At 39.2% G+C, this 22,644-nt stretch overlaps 1 protein-coding gene and 1 non-coding gene across 2 annotated transcripts; one reads left to right on the top strand and one right to left on the bottom strand.

Annotated features, from left to right (window-relative positions):
- Positions 1–1,774: 1,774 nt before the first annotated feature.
- Positions 1,775–1,881, bottom strand: LOC130983375 (small nucleolar RNA R71). Its single transcript, XR_009087370.1, has one exon. It is a non-coding gene; the product is annotated as a small nucleolar RNA R71 (small nucleolar RNA).
- Positions 1,882–2,698: 817 nt separating this feature from the next.
- On the top strand, positions 2,699–3,211 carry LOC130980829 (uncharacterized). Its single transcript, XM_057904470.1, has one exon. The coding sequence runs from the start codon at positions 2,699–2,701 to the stop codon at positions 3,209–3,211; it is 513 nt and encodes a 170-aa protein (XP_057760453.1).
- The last annotated feature ends 19,433 nt before the right edge of the window (positions 3,212–22,644 follow it).

Below are 22,644 nucleotides of genomic sequence, written 5' to 3'. Positions count from 1 at the left end.
TGGAGAACTACTCTCTGTATATTTACTTTTCTGCACTTTTAACTTGGATGTATTCTTTTCTGCCATTTTCCATTTCTAGTGCTATGAACAACTAAACCCCTTTCATTGGGTTAGGGAGCTCTGTTGTAATTTGATGGATCAGTTATAGTTTTCATTCTCTTCTTCTTTCTTCTCTTTTGATTTACTAGAAAGCTTTCAATCTTAATTCAATTGGATAGTTGTCTTGGAAAAGAAACTCTCCATAATTGGATCTCCATTGAGCCTTGAAAAAGAGATGAGGAGATCATGCTAGAAATGCTTTCTCATGTTGGACCAAATTGGGGTCTGGGCGGATATAGTGACATGTAATCCTCCCAACACTTTGATTTGGAAATACATGTGGTATAATCAATGACCATACTTCATCTCTTCCCATGAACAATTAAATCAAGAAATTAGGCAATTGTTCAAGCTTAGAGAGATTGGATTACCAAGTAATTGGAATCTAATCACCTAAGACTACCAAGGAGATCAATAGATGCATTGATTGAGGAAGAGATGAAAATGAACTTGATCCGGAGAATACAACATCTCCTGAGCCCAATGAATTCCCCATTTCTGATCTTCCCCATTCTCTTTATTTTCTGTCATTTATTTTCATGCTCATTACCCCAAATTCCCATTTAAGATTCTATACTTTAATTTCTGCTATTTACTTTTCCGTCATTTAATTTTCTACAATGCTCAAACTACACTCTGTTTAGCTCAACTAGCATACTCTTCCAACTAAAGTTGCTTGACCAATCAATCCCTGTGAGATTCGACCTCACTCTATTGTGAGTTTTTACTTGACGACAAATTCGGTATACTTGCCGAAGGGAAATTTGTTGAGAGACAAGTTTTCATGCATCAACTTTATGGCGCCGTTGCCGGGGATTGATTTTGTATCAACAATGATTAAGTTGGAAGCTCACTAGATTGAGCATTTTTCTTTTGTTTGTTTACTTTATTCAGTCATTTATTTTCACTTTGTTTAACTTCTTCCTCATCCTCTATACCCTCTCTGTTTTTCTTTCTTCCTTGTTATTATCTACAATTCTACTCACTAACCCACTAACTGTTTGATAATTTGCATCACTCACACTAACAAACACTCTAACAAGAATAACCTCTTCATTTTATCTCTTGCTGCTTGTTTTGTTAGTTTATGACAGGGAGAAGAGAAAGAACCTCAAATTCCTTCGATTCAGAACCTGAGAGAACCCTCTGGAGATTAAGGAGGGAAGTAAGAGGGAAAGGAGTTGTTGGTGCTGAGAAAGAGGAATAGTACTTTGAACCCAATATGGAAGAGAACTTGGAAAACAATCATGAAGAAGAAGCTCACAACCATGCTAGAGAAGGCCCTGCAAATCATGCTGGGCAAGAAACGAGAGTTTTAGGCTCCTACATCAATCCAATTCCAGGAAACTGTGGAAGTAACATCCAGAAGCCCACCATACATGCCTACAACTTTGAACTAAAACCCCAGCTCATCACCCTTGTTCAGAACAACTGCTCATTTGAAGGAAGTGCTCAAGAAGACCCCAATCAACATCTAACCACTTTCCTGAGAATTTGTGACACTGTGAAGTCTTATGGAGTCCACCCGGATGTCTATAGGCTGCTGTTGTTCCCTTTTTCTCTCAGGGACAAGGCATCCAAGTGGCTCGAATCCTTTCCAACGGAGAGTTTGACAAATTAGGAGGATGTGGTGAACAAATTTTTGGCAAGATTCTACCCTTCTCAAAGAATTAACAGGCTAAGAGCTGAGGTGCAGACTTTTAGGCAGCAAGATGGTGAGACTCTCTATGAAGGATGGGAGAGGATCAAGGACTTAACAAGAAGATGCCCACCATATATGTTCAATGAATGGGTTTAACTTCACATTTTCTATGAAGGTCTTTCCTATGAGTCAAAGAAGGTTGTAGATCATTCATCAGGGGGCTCTCCAAGCAAGAAGAAAACCATTGAAGAAGCCATAGATGTGATTGAAACAATAGCTGAGAATGACTACATCTATGCCTCTGAAAGAAGTAACACTCGAGGAGTAATGGAGCTGAACCACATGGATGCATTGCTAGCTCAAAATAAGGTGATCACCAAGCAGCTAGCAGATCTCACCAAGAAAGTGGAAGAAAACCAAGTTGCAGCAGTCATCACTTCATCACCAACTCAAGAAGGAGTGAATATAGGAGAAGAAGGTGACTGGGAACAAGCCAACTATGTTGGAAACTTACCTAGACAAATCCATGACCTATACTCTAAAACCTACAACTCTGGATAGAGAAATCACCCCAACTTTGGTTAGGGAAATCAACAAGACCAAGGTCAAGACTAGAGACGCCACAACCTCAACTCCAACAATAATGCAACTCACCAACATACCTCACAGAGATCCTATCAACACCCACCTAACCCCAATCCATCATCACTAACAGAGGATAGACTTTCAAAGATTGAGACTCTACTTGAAGATTTATGCAGAGAAGTCCAAGACAACAAGGTGGTTAAGGAAGAAGTGTGAGCCAATATAAAAAACCAAGGAGAAAACATCAAGAGACTGGAGTCCCAAGTGGGGTATCTATCTCAAAAAATTCCCAAACCCACTGATGGATTTCCTAGTGACACAGAGAAGAATCAAAGAGGAGAAACAAAGAAAGTAAGGTGGGAAGAATGTAAGATGATCACCACAAGTGATGAGAGGAGTATGAATGAAATAGAACACCTCCAAGACAATCAAAAGGGAAATCAGGAAGAAAGGAGCCATGCACCTCAACCCACACTCAAGGAAGAGCTGAAGAAGAAGGAGACACTTAACCCATATGCACCCTTTCCCCAAAGGCTTAAAGGTGGAGTAGCAGGGAGGATGTATTCAAGATTCCTCGACATGTTTGCATCTCTTGATGTAAATATACCATTCATTAAAGCCCTCCATCAAATGCCTTCCTACATAAAGTATATAAAGGAGCTGTTAGACAGAAAGAGTTCATTGAAAAGTGGACAAACGATAAAGATGAATAGGGATTGCAGTGCTCTCATTCAACCAGGGCCACCCACAATGAGGAAGGATCCAGGGAGTCTTCATATTCCCTGTGCCATAGGAGAAACAATGATTGATAAAGGACTCTGTGACATGGGAGCGAGCATCAATTTAATGCCTCTATCCCTCATGAAAAAGCTTCAAATCAATTAGCTAACACCCACAAATGTAATCATTAAGTTGGCTGACAAAACTCAAAAACAGGCAATAGGAGTGGTTGAGAATGTGCTAGTGAAGGTTGGAAACTACTTTCTCCCCACAGACTTTGTTGTCCTGGAAATGGATGAGAACCCTATTTACCCCATCATTCTGGGAAAGCCATTCTTAGCCACAGCCAGAGCACTCATAAATGTGAAACGAGGAGAGCTAGTGTTGAAAATACATGATGATCAGCTCACTTTCAATGTTTTTAACCTCTCATAAGAAGCAGACCATGATAACAAAGAGCTGATGGAGGAGCCAAACAAGGAAGCACAAGCACCACACATAAGGACTCCTATGGTTAACAACCAATGTGATCAGAAGGAGCAACTGCCAAGTGCAATCCAAAAAGAACCAGACCCACCAGAATCACATGAATTAGACAACAAAACCATTCTCAAAAAGGAAACCACAAGGAACAAGTTGGTATCAACGGACATAAGAAAAAAGGTCCCAAGGAGATGGAAAAACAAGAAAATACCTACAGAAGATTTCTCGTCAGGAGATGAAGTGGTCTCTACATACTTCCCATCTATACCACCTCACCTCCCTACTATTCCATCCCAGCTACCTCCAGTGTACACCATCAACAAAATCTTGTCTCTAGAGCATATGGAGCTTATCAACAAGGCCAATGGACATAGGTTCACTGCAAGGGGGGAAGATTTCAAGCACTATCAGCCACCTTGACAAGGACCAAACGTCAAGCTAATGATGTTAAAGAAGTGCTAGCTTCATGGGAGGCAACCCATGTTCTATGCCCTCTTCCTTTAATTTCTAATAGTAGTAATAAGGTAAATTTCATGGATTTTTAAATCAATTTTGACGACCAATATAAGACCCCTTTACATGCAGCGTATAGTACATGATAAGTTTAGTGTTCAAAGCACACCAAGTGAGCTTGAACACACTTTATGAGTATTCTCCAAACTTGTTGCACCATATGATCACAAACAAGTTTAGTGTACCAATGTTGCATGCATGGGAAATTTAGTCGTTGATTGATTTGCATTCATGGAAAGCATTTAGTCATTTAAAAATAAAAGAAAAAGATATTTTTTTTAGCTAGTTCACACCTTAAGTGTTCCCACCGAAAATTTCAAATTAACTATTTGCATTTTTTTTCGTGTATAGGGAACCAAAAGGGACATTGATGGTACTTGATAGGACAATTAAGGAAGGGAGATTCGGCCACTATACCAAGAAAATCTCACACTTGTCTTCAAGGGAAATATCTTTGGAAGTGTTGCCATGCAACATTGGGAGTTGGATAGCTTTGGAGACCAAACCAAGACCCTCATAAAAGAGGTGATCCTTGTGCCCATTCAATACCAAACCCCAACCGTCCACTATCAAACAAAACCATCAATCCACACCCTTCAATCATTTGCCATCTTCCTATAAAAACCCCTTCACACAACCTCTCTGTACACACTTTATACTATCATTCCTCTCCCTTCCTTTTCTCGGATAAACACAGTTCACCCTCCTCCAAAAAGTTTCACACACTCTCCTAGCCACGTCTAGTGAACCGCAACCACTCATCAACCATCTTGCATGCAATCATCAAGTTCCAAGAGGCAAAAATAAAAGGAACCCATAGAGCAGCCTCCTTTTGATGAAAAGCGATTTAGAACCTTTTACCATGCACTACAATTTGGGTGGATGGCTAAAAAAGAAATCATCTATGAATTAGGCTTTCAAGTCACGCGAACTAAGTGCCCAGAAATCACAGAAAAGGTGGAAAAACGTCGATGGGAAATCCTTACTGATCCGATTACAAGGGTGAACGCAACTCTATTGAGAGAGTTCTATGCAAATGCAGTCAGACAGGATAAGGCAGATGAATCCTATATAAGTTTCGTGAGAGGGGTCATGGTAGATTTTAGTCCTATGAGCATCATGAGAGTGCTGAAGTTGCGAAGCATACCCTTTGCTGAGGAGAGCTACCACTCAAGAATGGACAACAAACCCAACCACGACTAGATTATACAGGATATTTGTGTGCAAGGAGCAGATTGGGACAGAGACCCCAATAGGAAACCCAGATTTATGAAAAGAGGAGATCTCCTCCCTGAGGCTAAAGGTTGGTTTGAAATCGTGAGGAGATCCATCCTCCCAGTAGGAAACAACTCAGAGGTAAACCTTAAGAGAGCAACAATGGTGCAATGCCCAATGAAGGGAGGAGAAATCAAGGTTCATGAACTCATAGCCCAAGGCATTCGAAAGCTTGCTGAGAAGAGCGATTCTAGAGGAAGGTTGGGTTATCCCGGCACTATTCTTCGTCTTTGCAACCATGCTAGGGTGATATTCGAGTATGAAAACCCCGAGTGGATAAAGGTTGGCCTTCCAATCACTTATCATCGGATGCATGCTGCTGCAACTCTACTACCTCAGTGAAGGGTAAGAAAGAGGCCAGCCCATCAAGCTGAAGAAGGACAACATCCACAAGAGCAAGCCCCAGCCACCTTAAGCATGCACCAATTACAATAGGCTATTGATACCTTATCTAGGCAATGCATGGAAAATCAGGGGGCACAAAAGGAGTTCCAAATGCAATTAATGGACCGCCAAGAAGAATCACTTTCTAGATGTATGAATCAGTAAGGGGAATGGCAAAAACAATTGATGGACTAGCAATTGGAACAAGGGAGACATTAGAGTGAATCCTTCCATAACCTGAACCAGAAGCAAGATCAACAACAAGAAGCCATCCAAAGGCTAATCAACATCCAAGCACATCAAGGTGCACACATTCATGAGATGCATAAGAAACAAAGAGAACAAGCAGATCTTTTCGATGAATACAGAGCATTCTCGGAAGGAGTCTACATGAGTGAGACTGGATATCATGTGAATACCCAAGCCAGGCTTGGGTACCTAGTCAGACAACTACATGTATTGCATCCTGGATCACAAAATATGAAGATGTAAAGGATGAATTAGCACGAGTGGAGCGCGAAAGGGCCGAACAGAGTCATGAGTCAGCAAAGAAGGCACTGGAAGATTGGAAAATTGCTAGAATGAATCCGATGAGAGGAAGCACAAGCGGACAAAGTGAACTTAAAGAGGGCAAGGAATCAGAAGAACATGAGCATGCTAATAAGTGAAAGGTGGTGAAGTTCCTTCTTAGTTTTATCTAATTCATAGCTTTAAATAAGGAAAATCATGTATGAAATAGAACATGCTTCCATGGTACCTTAGGATTTTTAATTCTGCATTTAAGTTTTTCATTGCTTAGGTTCATGTTTATTGAGCTTAATGTCTCTAATGTTCACTTCCACCTTTCTTACTTGTATGCTTGTCCTTTAAGTTAATCAAAAAAGAAAATGTTATGAAAAGAATAAGAGTGGAGTTATATTGTGAAGTAAGTTTTGAATGTTTGTGGTAGGATGATTAGTAAGCTAAGTTGGTTCACCAAACAAGGAAAGAAGGCAACTATCTACCCTGAATCTTATGCTTGAAACACATCCTATGAGACTAACTAAATAATAAGATCCCAATAAGAAAAGATAAAGAGCAATAAAAGTAAAAAGGAAAGAAACACAATAAGAAACAATGCTAGGCACCAAGGGTTTTAAGATTGAGGCATGTGTCTGTGGTGTTCATGTGCAAGGGATATGCTTGGATGAATAAGCTCTTAAGGGTGCCTCATCACTTGGTAACTTGGATTAACTAATCCGGGATTATCAGCTGAAAGTCCACTATCAAGAGTGACCTTTGCTACAGAATACTTAGTAACTCAAAGAGGTGCTGGACACCAAGGTCTCAAGAAAGAAAAATAACAAACCATGTGCCTGTGGTGTGTATGTATGAGGGAAAGAGACTTGGGGGAGTAAGTCCGTAGGGGTGTCTTAACACCTAGCACCTTGAGCCAAATGGTTCGGGAGTGTTGACTGAAAGCTTATCATAAAGAGTCGCCCTCTTACAGAGCACTTAGCCAAAAGAAGTATGTAATAAACCTTAGACAAGAAGGAACGATCAACAATTAAGAAGTCTCAAAGGATGTAATCAAGAGAGTGACGAAGGATTTGACAAAGGCCTGAAACCTAGTAAAGGAAAGAACCTAAGTTGCTATGCATGAAACCCCATAAACCAGGAATTTTGCTTCTATATTATCTTCTTGCTCTTTCATTCATTCTTCATATGTTTCAGTACTTGCTTAGGGACAAGTAAGATTTAAGTTTGGTGTTGTGATGCCAGGGCATCTAGGCCAGTTTCACTGACCTTTTCTTTACTGTTTTAAGGTAGTTTCATGCATTTTCTTAGTGAATAAGGCAAGTTTTGGATGAAAATACACTTACACCTTGATTCAAGCAACTATTGTGAATTTCACATGATTTCATGAGGATTTTGCTAGAATTGAATGATAAATTGATGATGCATAATCTCATGACTTTGACTAGAGCTTTGATGCACTTTATTTGCTTGATTTCAGGACAAAGGAAGCAAGGAAAAACCACGTTAGTACTCACGTTAATCTAGTTAACGTGACCACTAACATGGAATGGTAAATAGGTTGCAACGTTAAGGAGAAAAGTGATCACCAATAACGCCCGCGAAACCATCATAAGCACACGTTAATTGCCATGTTAACTAAGTTAACGTGGTAGTTAACGTGGAGACAAAAGAAAGCTCCAACGTTAGTGGTAAATGTGAACACCACTAATGTTCCAAGATTTGGCAATGAGCCACGTTAAGAGTCACGTTAACTTAGTTAACGTGAACTCTAACGTGGAAGAGAGGAACAATGCCAACGTTAGTGACACTCACCTTTCTCACTAACGTTGGATCAACTAGCATTGCCCACGTTAGTGGTCACGTTAAGACCACTAACATGAAAGTTAACGTAGAGCTGAGATTGATGAGCCAACGTTAGTGACACTCACCTTTGTCACTAACGTTGGAAGATGGCATTACTACCACGTTAGTGGCCACGTTAACTTAGTTAACGTGAGCTCTAACGTGGAGAGTAGTGGCACTTTGAGCGTTAGTAACAAAGGTAAGTGTCACTAACGCTCTCGAAGGTGAGGCATAGCCACATTAAGAGCCACGTCGTGAACTCTAACGTAGGGACAAAGGGCATAAGGCAACGTTAATGGGAAAGGTGAGTCCCAATAACGCTTGCAAAGGGTTATAAGCCAATGTTATTGGGAAAGGTGAGTCCCAATAACGCTAGCAAAAATTTACAAGGCAACGTTAGTGGTCACGTTAGTGCCACAAACGTTGGAGTTAACATAGGCTATATGGGGTTGGAACATTAGTGAAAATTATGATTGCCACTAACGTTCTCGAACCCACAACGTCACTTAACGTTAACTTCACTAACGTCCATGCCTAATTCATACTTCTCTGCAAGCTGGGCCCACAAAAGATTGGAACTGCTTCAACTCAAGATCCAAAGCCCATATCCAAGACTTGAAGAACTCACTAGAAGATCAAGAGCAGTAGTATATATAGGAGTAGTTTTGAACTATAGAGAAGCTTGGCACTTTGGAGAACTACTCTCTGTATATTTACTTTTCTGCACTTTTAGCTTGGATGTATTCTTTTCTGCCATTTTCCATTTCTAGAGCTATGAACAACTAAACCCCTTTCATTGGGTTAAGGAGCTCTGTTGTAATTTGATGGATCAATTATAGTTTTCATTCTCTTCTTCTTTCTTATCTTTTGATTTACTAGAAAGCTTTCGATCTTAATTCAATTGGTTAGTTGTCTTGGAAAAGAAACTCTCCATAATTGGATCTCCTTTGAGCCTTGGAAAAGGGATGAGGAGATCATGCTAGAAATGTTTTCTCATGTTGGACCAAATTGAGGTCTGGGCGGATATAGTGACATGTAATCCTCCCAACACTTTAATTTGGAAATACATGTGGTATAATCAGTGACCATACTTCATCTCTTCCCATGAGCAATGAAATCAAGGAATTGGGCAATTGTTCAAGTTTAGAGAGATTGGATTACCAAAGAATTGGAATCTAATCACCTAAGATTGCCAAGGAAGAGATGAAAATGAACTTGATCTGGAGAATACAACATCTCCTGAGCCCAATGAATTCCCCATTTCTGATCTTCCCCATTCTCTTTATTTTCTGTCATTTATTTTCATGCTCATTACCCCAAGTTCCCTTTAAGATTCTGCACTTTAATTTCTGCTATTTACTTTTCCATCATTTAATTTTCTGCAATTCTCAAACTACACTCTGTTTAGCTCAACTAGCATACTCTTCCAACTAAATTTGCTTGACCAATCAATCCCTGTGGGATTCGACCTCACTCTATTGTGAGTTTTTACTTGACGACAAATTCGGTATACTTGCTGAAGGGAAATTTGTTGAGAGACAAGTTTTCATGCATCAATTATGCAGTTCGTGTCTTTTCCTAGGCCGGCGAATAGCCTGCTTCTGTTAGGTTAGTGCGGTATTTTATAACCCACAAACTAACTGGCAAGTGCACTGGGTTGTACCAAATAATACCTTACGTGAGTAAGGGTTGATCCCATGAGGATTGATGGATCAAGCAACAATGATGGATTGATTGGCTTAGTTAGACAAACAGAAAAGAGTGTTTTGGTATTCAAAGAGCATTAAACAGTAAATTAAGAATTTCAGAAAGCAAGCAGCAATTAGTTGGGAATAAAATATGGAGAAAATAGCTAAGGTTTCAGAGTTATCTATTTTTCTAGATTAACTTTTCTTACTAACTATTTTAATCATGTCGGATTTAATTTATGGTAAACTATATGTGACTAGACCCTAATTCCTTAGACCTTTCTAGTCTCCTCTAAATTTCATTAACAGCCAATTCCTTGGTCAATTAATTCCAATAAGAAGGTGAAGTTCAAATTCCAGTTTATATACCACAAAAATTTTAATTACCCAAAAATAAAAGGATTATATGTCACGTATCCTGTTAAATCCAAATAATTAAAATTTAAGAGAAATTGTTTTCAAGATGTTGTTCAAGTAAAGAGCTTTTCCAAGTTTTACAAGAACTCAAGTAGAAAGAGGGTCATACTTCCGTTCCACCCAAATTCATAAGATAAAAATGAAAACAATTCTTAAATTGTGAATCCATCCATGAATTAAAATAGAAAAAGCAATAAAATCAATCCATACAGATAGATAGAGCTCCTAACCTTAACAATGAAGGATTAGTTGCTCATGGTATGCGGAATGTAAATTTGTATAGAATTTCCTAATGGAATCCCCCTCATGGAATCTCCCCTAATAGAAGAGAAGTCTCCCCTTTTCATAACTAATCCTAATTAATTTAAAATCTAATATATAAAATTAAGATAATATCTTTTCCTATTTTAAAATCAAATTTGAATTTAAATCAGAATTAACCAACTACTCCGCGTCTTGTAACGTAGGAACCAATTGGCTTCACTGGATCTGCGTCTACTTGGGTGCTAAAATGGGGCCCAGAAATCACCCCCAAACATTTTCTGTGTATTCTGCACGTGGCGCATGTCACGGGTATGCGTCAGTCACGCGTACGCGTCGATAGTCTTTTTTGCAAGTCACGCGGACGCGTCGGTCACGCGCACGCGTCGGTCACACGCACACGTCGGTGTGCAAATCTTCAAATCACGCGTACGCGTCAGTCACGCGCACGCGTTGCCATGGAAAGCTCCAAATCACGCGCACGCGTTAGTCACGCGTACGCGTCGTTCCTTGCTGCCATCTCCTTTTGTTCTTGTGCTGCAGAAATTCCATCAAATCCAGCCGAATGCTACCTAAAATAAACAAAATTGCATAAGGCTCAAAGTAGCATCCATATTGGCTAAAAGATAATTAATTCTTTATTAAACTCAACAAATTAGATGAAAATTCACTAGGAAAAGATAGGAAAGATGCTCACGCATCACAACACCAAACTTAAACTGTTGCTTGTCCTCAAGCAACCCAAACTAATATAAGCTTAGGATGTGAATTTGCATGAGAATGAGAGTTCGATTAAGCTCATGTCTCTTCTTATAGTAGGGTTCACAACTGCAATCCTGAATAGTTTTGGCATCTCACTCTCCTTTGAATCAGAAGAATGTTACTATCATCTGGAATCAGAATCCAGATAATATTATGAATTCTCTGATCTTTTGTAACTCAATTTAATCCTTGAACACAACAATTTTTTTCTTTGGTGCTTTGCACCTTGAGCCTAGCCGTGACTTAAAATGTTTTGTCTCAAGTTTTACTTGACACAGAAACACCACAAGCACTTAACTGGGGAACTCTCTTTAAGTTCTAAATATTTTTTTTTTAAAATTTTTTTATTATCCCCAGACAGTGGTGCTTAAAGCCTTTGGCGTACTCTACAATTGATCTCGACTCTAAATGTTTTGTCTCAAGGATTACTTGACACAAGAACACCACAAGCATATGACTAGGAAAACAACTCTTTGAGCTTTTAATCATGTCTGACCTCCCTAGTCAATGATGCTCAGAGCCTTGGACCTTGCTTTTTATTTTTCTTTTGCTGTTTCTTTTTCTTCAAGGATTAAACTTTCATTAATTTCAGAAAAATCATAATAATTCTCTAAATTCCTATTCTTTGTACATCAACACTCTTTGATTCAAATTTAAATATGCACTGTTCATATCATGCATTCAGAATTACAGAAAATACCACCACATTTAAGTAAATAAGACTACTCTTAAAATTAACTCAATTTCTCATGCAATACATCACTTCTATATTTTTTATTTGAATTCAAGCTTAGTGAGTAATACATGAGACATCTTTTCAGAATTAAAGCAATTAAGAGAAAACAAAACTAGACCTAGGATTCTAACTAATAAAGGATCATGCAACAAACAAAGCAAAATAGTAGAAAACCGGAACATAACATAGAAAAAGAGGGGAGGAATAAAAAATGTAAGGAACTCAACCACCTTAGTTATCCCAGCGGTTGCTTTATTCTTCAGGTTGTTGATAAACCCCACTTGTAGGGTTTATCTTATGCTTCATTTAAGGGATTTTATCACCTTTTGTCCACATTTATTCAATGAAATAGCATGGTTTTGTAAATTCTCCTTTAATTGTGCTTAAGAGTGAACACATACTTTTTAGGACTTAGAATAGCTAAATTTAATTCACCTTGATTCCATTATATTTAGGAGGCAAAGATTGGATCAAGGGAATGAAGGAAAAGCATGTAAAAATGGAGAACTCATGAAGAAATGAAGGAATCATAAGAGTCGTCAAGCCGACCTCTTCGCACTTAATCGACTATAACTTGAGCTACAAAAGTCCAAATGAAGCGGTTCTATTGCGTTGGAAAGCTAACATTTGGGGCTTCAAAACGATATAAGATTTGCCACAGTTGCTTCACGTATGGTGACGCGTACACACACTATACGTGCATGTGTCGTGCTGCCATATGATCCACTTAAAGCAATACGTGGCCAGCGAATTCTAAAGCCTTGTGGGCCCAATCCAACTCATTTTCGATGCTATTTAAGCCAAGGATTGAAGGGGAATTAATATACTTTTCACATTAGTTTAGTTTAGTTTAATTTTTGGAGGGAAAGTTTGTTTTAGAGAGAGAAGCTCTCACTTCTCTCTAGAATTAGGAGTAGGTTAGATCTAGATTAGGAATTCTTAGATCTAGGTTTAATTCATGCTTTGATTTACTTTTCCTTTTGTAATTCTTCTTCTTCTACTTCTCCTCTCTCTAGTTTTGCATTTAATTCATGTAATTCTCTACTTTTATGTTGATACATTTTTGTTCTTATATTTTCATTTCAATGCAAATTATGATTCATGTTCCTTTATTGCTTAATTGATTTGTTGTTGTTTAATTCCTTGCAATTGAGTAGTGTAGATTTACTTTCCTTGCACTTTTTACTATGCTTTCCTTTTATGCCTTCCAAGTGTTTGATAAAATGCTTGGTTGGATTTTAGAGTAGAATTTTATGCTCTTGGCTTGGGAAGGTAACTTAGGAACTCTTGAGTTACTAATGTCCAAGTGATTGACGATTGGGAGCCATTAACTCTAGATCTCACTAATTGATTTGGTGTAGAACTAGGACTTATGGACTTGGATTGACATAGCTCATTTGACTTTCCTTTATTAGTTAGAGGATGACTTAATGGGGTTGATCCTTGCCAATTCTCATGTTGTGGTTAGTGATTAGGATAGAGATCCTTGACCATCAAACCTTGCCAAGGCCTTTTGTTATTTGAATTTCATTTCCATTTACTTTTAATGTTTCTTAACCAAAAACCCCAAAATATCTCATAGCCAATAACAAGAACATTTGTTTGCAATTCCTAGGGAGAACGACCCGAGGTTTAATACTTCGGTTTATAAATTTAGGGGTTTGTTTTAGTAACAAACAATCTTTTGTATGAAAGGACTATTGTTGGATTAGAAACTATATTGCAATGAGGATTCATTTGTGAATTCTAAACCACACAAAAATCTAATCATCAGTTGTGCTCCTCCGTGAAAATGATTCGCCTCCCTTTTGGTGCCATAGGAATAAACAGAAAACCCTTAAGCGAAGCATCAACACCAAATTTAAAGGTTTGCTTGTCCTCAAGCAAAGAAGAACTGAAAATAGAAAGCGACAAATATTATGAAATAAAAAGAAAAGGATAAAAGAACAAGAGAGAATTAGGATTGGGAGAGGGGAAAAAATTAAAACGGGGTGGCGAACTAGTGTAGTTGTGCGGCGCAGGGGACGCATACCGTGGGTCGCGGAATTTTCTTAATGATGCGTAAGCGTCAGGCATGCGTCCACGTGCTTTGGGTTTTGCGCGATACGCGCGAAGCCAGCCTCGCGCACGCACAACTCTCTGTTTGCATGGCTTGGGAACCCAAATTTTCAATCGACGCGTGCGCGTCATGCACGCGCACGCTTGGATGGCCATTTGTGCAAATGACGCGCACGCGTCAGGACGTGTACGCGTGATCAAATTTGTGCCTCTAGCACACTTTTAGCCCCAAGCCAGCACAACTATCTACCCAAACACACTTTGACGCCAATTCTATCATTCTCATGGTGGCTTGTGCTTGTACTGATCCAGGAATTTCCACCAATGTTTGTAATTCCAATGGCGACCGGGATCCCAAACTAGGTGCCTAACGCCTTCGAGCAAGTTGAAGCAAGTGACAAGGCCAAAGAGTGTTGATTGTGGGAATGAATTCCAGGGTCCCAAACCTTGCTTTTACACCCATATTCTTGTGGATCACCATTGTTCCCACCGGGTGGCAAGCAATCTGAATTCTCACAAAGACATCCAAACAACCTTCTAGACCCATTCAATTGAGCTATACACCAATCCTCGCACTTCAATTTGGAGCATGCAACCATATTGAACCTTGCTTGACAACTCTTGCCACTAACCGTCTTCCTCTTACTCTTAATGCCACAAAGAGCTCTAAGTTGACCATCCGTCTCTAGTAGCCCATATTTAAGTGGGAAAGTAAAGGTTAAGGATAGGAATTTTACCCACTTGAATGTTGTATTGGACGGTGATGGCTTTGGAAGAGGTCTTGCAAGCTCCACTCCCTTGTGTTCTTCTACCTCTTGGCAAGTGATGAGCGGATAATTTATACGCTTTTTGGCATTGTTTTTAGGTAGTTTTTAGTAGTATCTAGCTACTTTTTAGTATATTTTTATTAGTTTTTAAGCGAAATTCACATTTCTGAACTTTACTATGAGTTTGTGTATTTTTCTGTGATTTCAGGTATTTTCTGGCTGAAATTGAGGGACCTGAGCAAAAATCTTATTCAAAGGCTGAAAATGGACTGCTGATGCTGTTGGATTCTGACCTCCCTGTACTCGAAATGGATTTTTTGGAGCTACAGAAACCCAAATGGCGCGCTCTCAATTGCGTTGGAAAGTAGATATTCTGGGATTCCAGCAATATATAATAGTCCTACTTTTCTCGAGTTTTGACGACGTAAAGTGGCGTTCAAACGCCAACTTCTTGCCATATTCTGGCGTTAAACGCCAGAAACAGGATAGAAGCTAGAGTTAAACGCCCAAACTAGTACCAAATCTGGCGTTTAACTACAAAAAAAGTCTCTACACGTGAAAGCTTCAATGCTCACTCCAAACACACACCAAGTGGGCCCCGGAAGTGGATTTTTGCACTATTTACTTATCTCTGTAAACCCTAGTAACTAGTTTAGTATAAATAGGACTTTTTACTATTGTATTAGACATCTTGGTTATTCTGGTTCCCCCTCTGGGGGCCAAAACCAATGAACACCATTATCACTTATGTATTTTCAATGGTGCAGTTTCTAGACACCATAGATTAAGGTGTGGAGCTCTGCTGTTCCTCGAGTATTAATGCAAAGTGCTATTGTTCTTCTATTCAATTCAAGCTTATTCTTATTCTAAGATATTCACTCATACTTCAACCTGATGAATGTGATGATCCGTGACACTCATCATCATTCTCACTTATGAACGCCTGCCTGACAACCACTTTCATTCTACTTGCAATAGCTAGAGTGCGTATCTCTTAGATTCCTGGTCCATGTGTTTGATTGCCTCTCTTGACAACAAAGCCTTCAGTTCCTTGAGATCAGAGTCTTCGTGGTATAAACTAGAATCAATTGGCAGCATTCTTGAGATCCGAAAAGTCTAAACCTTGTCTATGGTATTCCGAGTAGGATCTAGGATGGGATGACTGTGACGAGCTTCAAACTCACGAATGCTGGGCGTAGTGACAGACGCAAAAGGATCAATGGATCCTATTCTAACACAAGTGAGAACCGACAGATGATTAGCCATACGTAACCCGTAGCTGGACAATTTTCACAGAGACGACGGACGGTAGCTATTGACAACGGTGATCCCCCAACATACAACTTGCCATAGAAAGGAGTATGAAGGATTAGATGAAGGTAGTAGGAAAGCGGAGATTCAGAAGGGATAACACATCTCCATACGCTTAACTGAAATTCCCACCAGTGAATTACATAAGTATCTCTATCTTTATCTTATGTTTATTTATCTTTTAATTATCAAAACTCTATAACCATTTGAATCCGTCTGATTGAGATTTACAAGGTGACCATAGCTTGCTTCAAGCCGACAATCTCCGTGGGATCGACCCTTACTCACATAAGGTTTATTACTTGGACAACCCAGTGCACTTGCTGGTTAGTTGTGCGAAGTTGTGACAAAGAGTTGAGATTACAATTGTGCGTACCAAGTTGTTGGCGCCATTGAGATCACAATTTCGTGCACCAGCAAGCTTCCTCAATTTCAACCTCTTCCTCTTGGTAGCTTTCTTCTAATTCAATTTCTTCTTCATTGCTTACCAAGGGCATGGGAGGCTGTGCATCTTCCTCTTCTTCCATAAGTGAGGGTGGGAAGTTCTCTAATTCAATGGAGTATAAACTCCTTTGATTGGTTTCCTCACTTTCTTCCATAGGATCTTGCATTGTATCTTTTGGGGAGAAATTTGCTTGTTCCTCTTTCTGGTTCTTGATCATCGTCTGCACATATTTCTCTATATTTTTGACACTTGTCTTTATACCACGAAGATTCTGATCAAGGAATCCAAGAGATATGCGCCCGGTTTAAGGTAGAACGGAAGTGGTTGTCAGTCACGCGCGTTCATAGGTGAGAATGATGATGAGTGTCACGGATCATCACATTCATCAAGTTGAAGTGCAACGAATATCTTAGAACAGGAATAAATCGAATTGGATAGAAAATAGTAGTAATTGCATTAAAACTTGAGGTACAGTAGTGCTCAACACCCTTAATCTATGGTGTGTAGAAACTCCACCGTTAAAATTACATAAGTGATGAAGGTCCAGGCATGGCCGAATGACCAGCCCCCAAACATGATCAATAGTCTCCTAAGATGAATAATAGAATAAAACTGAGACCAAAGATGTCTAATACAAAGGTAAAAATTTCTATTTATATTAAACTAGCTACTAGGGTTTACAGAAGTAAGTAATTGATGCATAAATCCACTTCCGGGGCTCACTTGGTGTGTGCTTGGGCTGAGCTTGAATGTTACACGTGTAGAGACTTTTATTGGAGTTGAACGCCAAGTTGTAACGTGTTTCTGGCGTTCAACTCTGGTTCGTGACGTGTTTCTGGCGTTTGACTCCAGAATGCAGCATGGAACTGGCGTTGAACGCCAATTTACGTCGTCAAATCTCAAATAAAGTATGGACTATTATATATTGTTGGAAAGCTCTGGATATCTACTTTCGAACGCCGTTAAGATCGCGCCATTTGGAGTTCTGTAGCTCCAGAAATTCTATTTTGAGTGAAGGGAGGTCATACTCCAACAGCATCAGCAGTCCTTTGTCAGCCTCCTATCAGAGTTTTGCTCAGGTCCCTCAATTTCAGCCAGAAAATACCTGAAATCACAAAAAAAACATACAAACTCATAGTAAAGTCCAGAAATGTGAATTTAGCATAAAAACTAATAAAAACATCCCTAAAAGTAACTAGATCATACTAAAACTACCTAAAAACAATGCCAAAAAGCGTATAAATTATCCGCTCATCACAACACCAAACTTAAATTGTTGCTTGTCCCCAAGCAACTGAAAATCAATTAGGATAAAAAGAAGAGAGTATACTATAAATCCCAAAATATCAATGAATATTAGTTCTAATTAGATGAGCGGGACTTGTAGCTTTTTGCTTCTGAACAGTTTTGGCATCTCACTTTTTCCTTTGAAGTTTAGAATGATTGGCTTCTCTAGGAACTTAGAATTTCGGATAGTGTTATTGATTCTCCTAGTTAAGTATGTTGATTCTTGAACACAGCTACTTTTATGAGTCTTGGCCGTGGCCCTAAGCACTTTGTTTTCCAATATTACCACCGGATACATAAATGCCACAGACACATAATTGGGTGAACCTTTTCAGATTGTGACTCAACTTTGCTAGAGTCCCCAGTTAAAGGTTGGTGCACGAAATTGCAATTCCACACAACTAACCAGCCAGTGCACTGGGTCGTCCAAGTAATACCTTACGTGAGTAAGGGTCGATCCCACGGAGATTGTCGGCTTGAAGCAAGCTATGGTTATCTTGTAACTCTTAGTCAGGATATCAATAATTATCAGATTTGATTGTGAAAGGTAAAAGAACATGAAATAAATACTTGTTTTGCAGTAATGGAGAACAGGTTGAGGTTTTGGAGATGCTCTATCTTCTGAATCTCTGCTTTCCTACTGTCTTCTTCTTCATGCACGCAAGGCTCCTTCCATGGCAAGCTGTATGTAGGGTTTCACCGTTGTCAATGGCTACCTCCCATCCTCTCAGTGAAAATGTTCAACGCGCTCTGTCACAGTACGGCTAATCATCTGTGGGTTCTCAATTAGGTCGGAATAGAATCCAGTGATTCTTTTGCGTCTGTCACTTACGCCCAGCCCTCAGGAGTTTGAAGCTCGTCACAGTCATTCAATCCTTGAATCCTACTCAGAATACCACAGACAAGGTTTAGACCTTCCGGATTATCTTGAATGCCGCCATCAATTCTAGCTTATACCACGAAGATTCTGGCTAAAGAATCCAAGAGATATCCACTCAATCTAAAGTAGAATGGAGGTGGTTGTCAGGCACACGTTCATAGGTGAGAATGATGATGAGTGTCACGGATCATCACATTCATCAAGTTGAGGAGCAAGTGATATCTTAGAATGGAAACAAGCGTTTTTGAATGAAAAACAGTAGTAATTGCATTAATCCATCAAGACACAGCAGAGCTCCTCACCCCCAACCATGGGGTTTAGAGACTCATGCCGTAGAAGGTACAATATGAAACATGTAAAGTGTTATGAGGTAAAGATACAATGTCAAAAGATCCTATTAATAGTGAACTAGTAACCTAGGGTATACAGAAATGAGTAAATGACGTAAAAATCCACTTCCGGGGTCCACTTGGTGTGTGCTTGGGCTGAGCATTGAAGCTTTCATGTGTAGAGACTTTTTCTGGAGTTAAACGCCAGCTTTTATGCCAGTTTGGGCGTTTAACTCCAATTTTTGTGCCAGTTCCGGCGTTAAACGCCAGGAATTCTGAAGCTAATTTGCAACGAGGGTTTGGGCCATCAAATCTCGGGCAAAGTATGGACTATTATACATTGCTGGAAAGCCCCGGATGTATACTTTCCAACGCAATTGAAAGCGCGCCAATTGGGCTTTTGTAGCTCCAGAAAATCCACTTCGAGTGTAGGGAGGTCAGAATCCAACAGCATCTGCAGTCCTTTTTAGCCTCTGAATCAAATTTTTGCTCAGGTTCCTCAATTTCAGCCAGAAAATACCTGAAATCACAGAAAAACACACAAACTCATAGTAAAGCCCAGAAAAGTGAATTTTAACTAAAAACTAATAAAAATGTAATAAAAACTAACTAAAATATACTAAAAACATACTAAAAACAATGCCAAAAAGCGTATAAATTATCCGCTCATCACAACACCAAACTTAAATTGTTGCTTGTCCCCAAGAACTGAAAATAAAAATAGAATAAAAAGAAGAGAATATACTATAGACTCCAAAATATCAAAGAAACTTAGCTCCAATTAGATGAGCGGGACTAGTAGCTTTTTGCTTCTGAACAGTTTTGGCATCTCACTTTATCGTTTGAAGTTTAGAATGATTGGCATCTATAGGAACTCAAAACTCAGATAGTGTAATTGATTCTCCTAGTTAAGTATGATGATTCTTGAACATAGCTACTTTATGAGTCTTGGCTGTGGCCCAAAGCACTTTGTCTTCCAGTATTACCACCGGATACATTCATGCCACAGACACATACTTGGGTGAACCTTTTCAGATTGTGACTCAGTTTTGCTAGAGTCCCCAATTAGAGGTGTCCAGGGTTCTTAAGCACACTCTTTTTGCCTTGGATCACAACTTTATTTATTTATTTATTTATTTATTTATTTATTTATTTATTTTCTTCTCTCTTTTTTTCGTTTCTCTCTTTTCTCTTTTTTTTTGTATTCACTGCTTTTTCTTGCTTCAAGAATCATTTTTATGATTTTTCAGATCTTCAATAACATTTCTCCTTTTCCATCATTCTTTTAAGAGCCAACAATTTTAACATTCTTAAAACAACAAATTCAAAAGACATATGCACTGTTCAAGCATTCATTCAGAAAACAAAAAGTATTGTCACCACATCAAACTAATTCAACTAGTTTCAAAGATGAATTCGAAATCCTGTATTTCTTGTTCTTTTGTGATTAAAGCATTTTTCATTTAAGAGAGGTGATGGATTAATAGGACATTCATAGCTTTAAGACATGAACCTTAAATTTTTTTAATCATGAATTAAGAACAAGACTCAAAAATAGATATAAGATAAGACTAATAGTAATAGAAAACAAAAATTTAAATAGACTCCTAATGATAGAGGTTATCACAGAGTTAGGACTCAACAACCTTGATTTTGAGAAGTGGATGCTCCCTCAACTTGTGGGGTATTTGACCCTTCAAGGGAGAGCTTTTGGCGCTTCAACTCCTGTAGCTCACGCCCCTGCTTCTCTTGTTCCTTCAGCAATTTGCAGAGCATGCAGTTTTGATTCTGCTATTCTTTCTTAATTTGTTCCATAGCTTCTTGCAGCTTGGCAACAGATGCTTCTAGACGAGTCCAGTAGTCAATTTCAGGAAGTTCAGAGAGGAACTCCTGCGCCCTCCTTTTGATAGAATTATCTTGCATTTGTCCTTCCATTGACCTCTTGGTGATTGGGTGCTCAATTGGGATGAATTCATCTACTCCCATCCTCACCCCAGCATCTTTACATAGCTAAGAGATTAAGCTTGGGTAAGCCAGTTTGGCTTCAGTGGAGTTCTTGTTTGCAATTGTGTAAATTTCACAAGCAATCAGATGATGAATCTCTACTTCTTTTTCCAGCATAATACAATGAATCATCACTGTTCTCTTGATAGTAACCTCAGAACGGTTACTAGTGGGCAAGATAGAACGCCCTATGAAGTCCAACCAGCCTCTTGCAACTGGTTTGAGATCTCCCCTCTTGAGTTGGTTTGGGACACCTTTTGAATTGGTCATCCACTTGGTTCCAGGGAGGCATATGTCCTCTAGAACTTGATCCAACCCCTTATCTACTCTCACCATTCTCCTATTAAAGGATTCAGGATCATCTTGTAGTTGAGGTAATTTGAAGACCTCTCTTATTTTGTCCAGATGGAAGTAAATAATTCTCCCTCTGACCATGGTTCTGTAGGTATGAAAAGCGGTTCCAGTCATTCTCTGCTTATCTGTCAGCCATAGATTTGAGTAGAATTCTTGAACCATATTTCTCCCAACCTTTGTCTCAGGGTTGGTTAGAACATCCCATCCTCTGTTTCGAATTTGCTCTTGGATCTCCAGATATTCATCTTCTTTCAGATCAAATTTAACTTCCGGGATCACTGACCTTAGACCCATTATTTTGTGGTAATGGTCTGCATGTTCTTTGGTTAAGAACTTCTCTTGACTCCAAAGGTCTTTTGGAGTATTCTCTTTCTTGCATCTTGATTTGGTTTGTTTTCCTTTGGGGGCCATGATCTTGATGAGCCTTAACTTAGTGATCACGGAAAAACACACCAAACTTAGAGGTTTGCTTGTCCTCAAGCAAAAGAAAGGAAAGAGGAGAGAGAGGAGGAGAGCAAATTCGAATGGTGGGGAAGGGGGTGTGGCCGAACATATATTTATAAGGAAGGGAGAGAGAGTTCGAAAATTTTGAAGGAGATTTGAGAAGATATGGGAAGAAATTGAGAGATATTTGAGTTTTTTGAAGAAGATTTGGAAAGGATTTGAAAGAGATTTGAAGAATGATTTTAAATTTGAAAATTTGAAGGTGAATGATGAAAGTTTGAAATGTATTAAAACAGGAAAGTTTGAAAAAATTTTAAGTGAAAAGCAAAATCTCTGTCTCCCACCTTTCTGGCGTTAAACGCCCAGAATGGTATCCATTCTGGCGTTTAACGCCCAGAATGGTATCCATTCTGGCGTTTAACGCCCAAATGTTGGCCAATTTGGGCGTTTAACGCCCTGCCAGGTACCCTGGCTGGCGTTAAACGCCAGAAACCCATTTATCACTGGGCGTTTTGCTAAACGCCCAGGATGCTGCACACCTGGCGTTAAACGCCCAGAATGGTGCCCATTCTGGCGTTTAACGCCCAAAATGGTACCTTTACTGGCGTTAAACGCCCAGAATGGTGCCCATTTTGGCGTTTAACGCCCAAAGTACCCCTTACTGGCATTTTTTCGCCAGCAAGCTCCTTTTCTCTGCTTTTTGCACTGAATCCTTCTGTAACTCTGTGAATTCCTTCAATTTTGATTATTGCCCTTTGAGAATATGTATCAAACTTTGATTAAACAAAACAGATAACCTGCTAATGACTGGGTTGCCTCCCAGCAAGCGCTTCTTTAAT

This window comes from Arachis stenosperma, chromosome 5 (genome assembly GCF_014773155.1).
Source record: "Arachis stenosperma cultivar V10309 chromosome 5, arast.V10309.gnm1.PFL2, whole genome shotgun sequence".
NCBI classification, from domain to species: Eukaryota; Viridiplantae; Streptophyta; class Magnoliopsida; order Fabales; family Fabaceae; genus Arachis; species Arachis stenosperma.
This window is presented reverse-complemented; position numbering and strand designations above follow the sequence as displayed.

Bases quoted from the DNA above. Each gene is read 5' to 3' on its own strand.
- LOC130980829 (XM_057904470.1), top strand. From the start codon at position 2,699: ATGATCACCACAAGTGATGAGAGGAGTATGAATGAAATAGAACACCTC.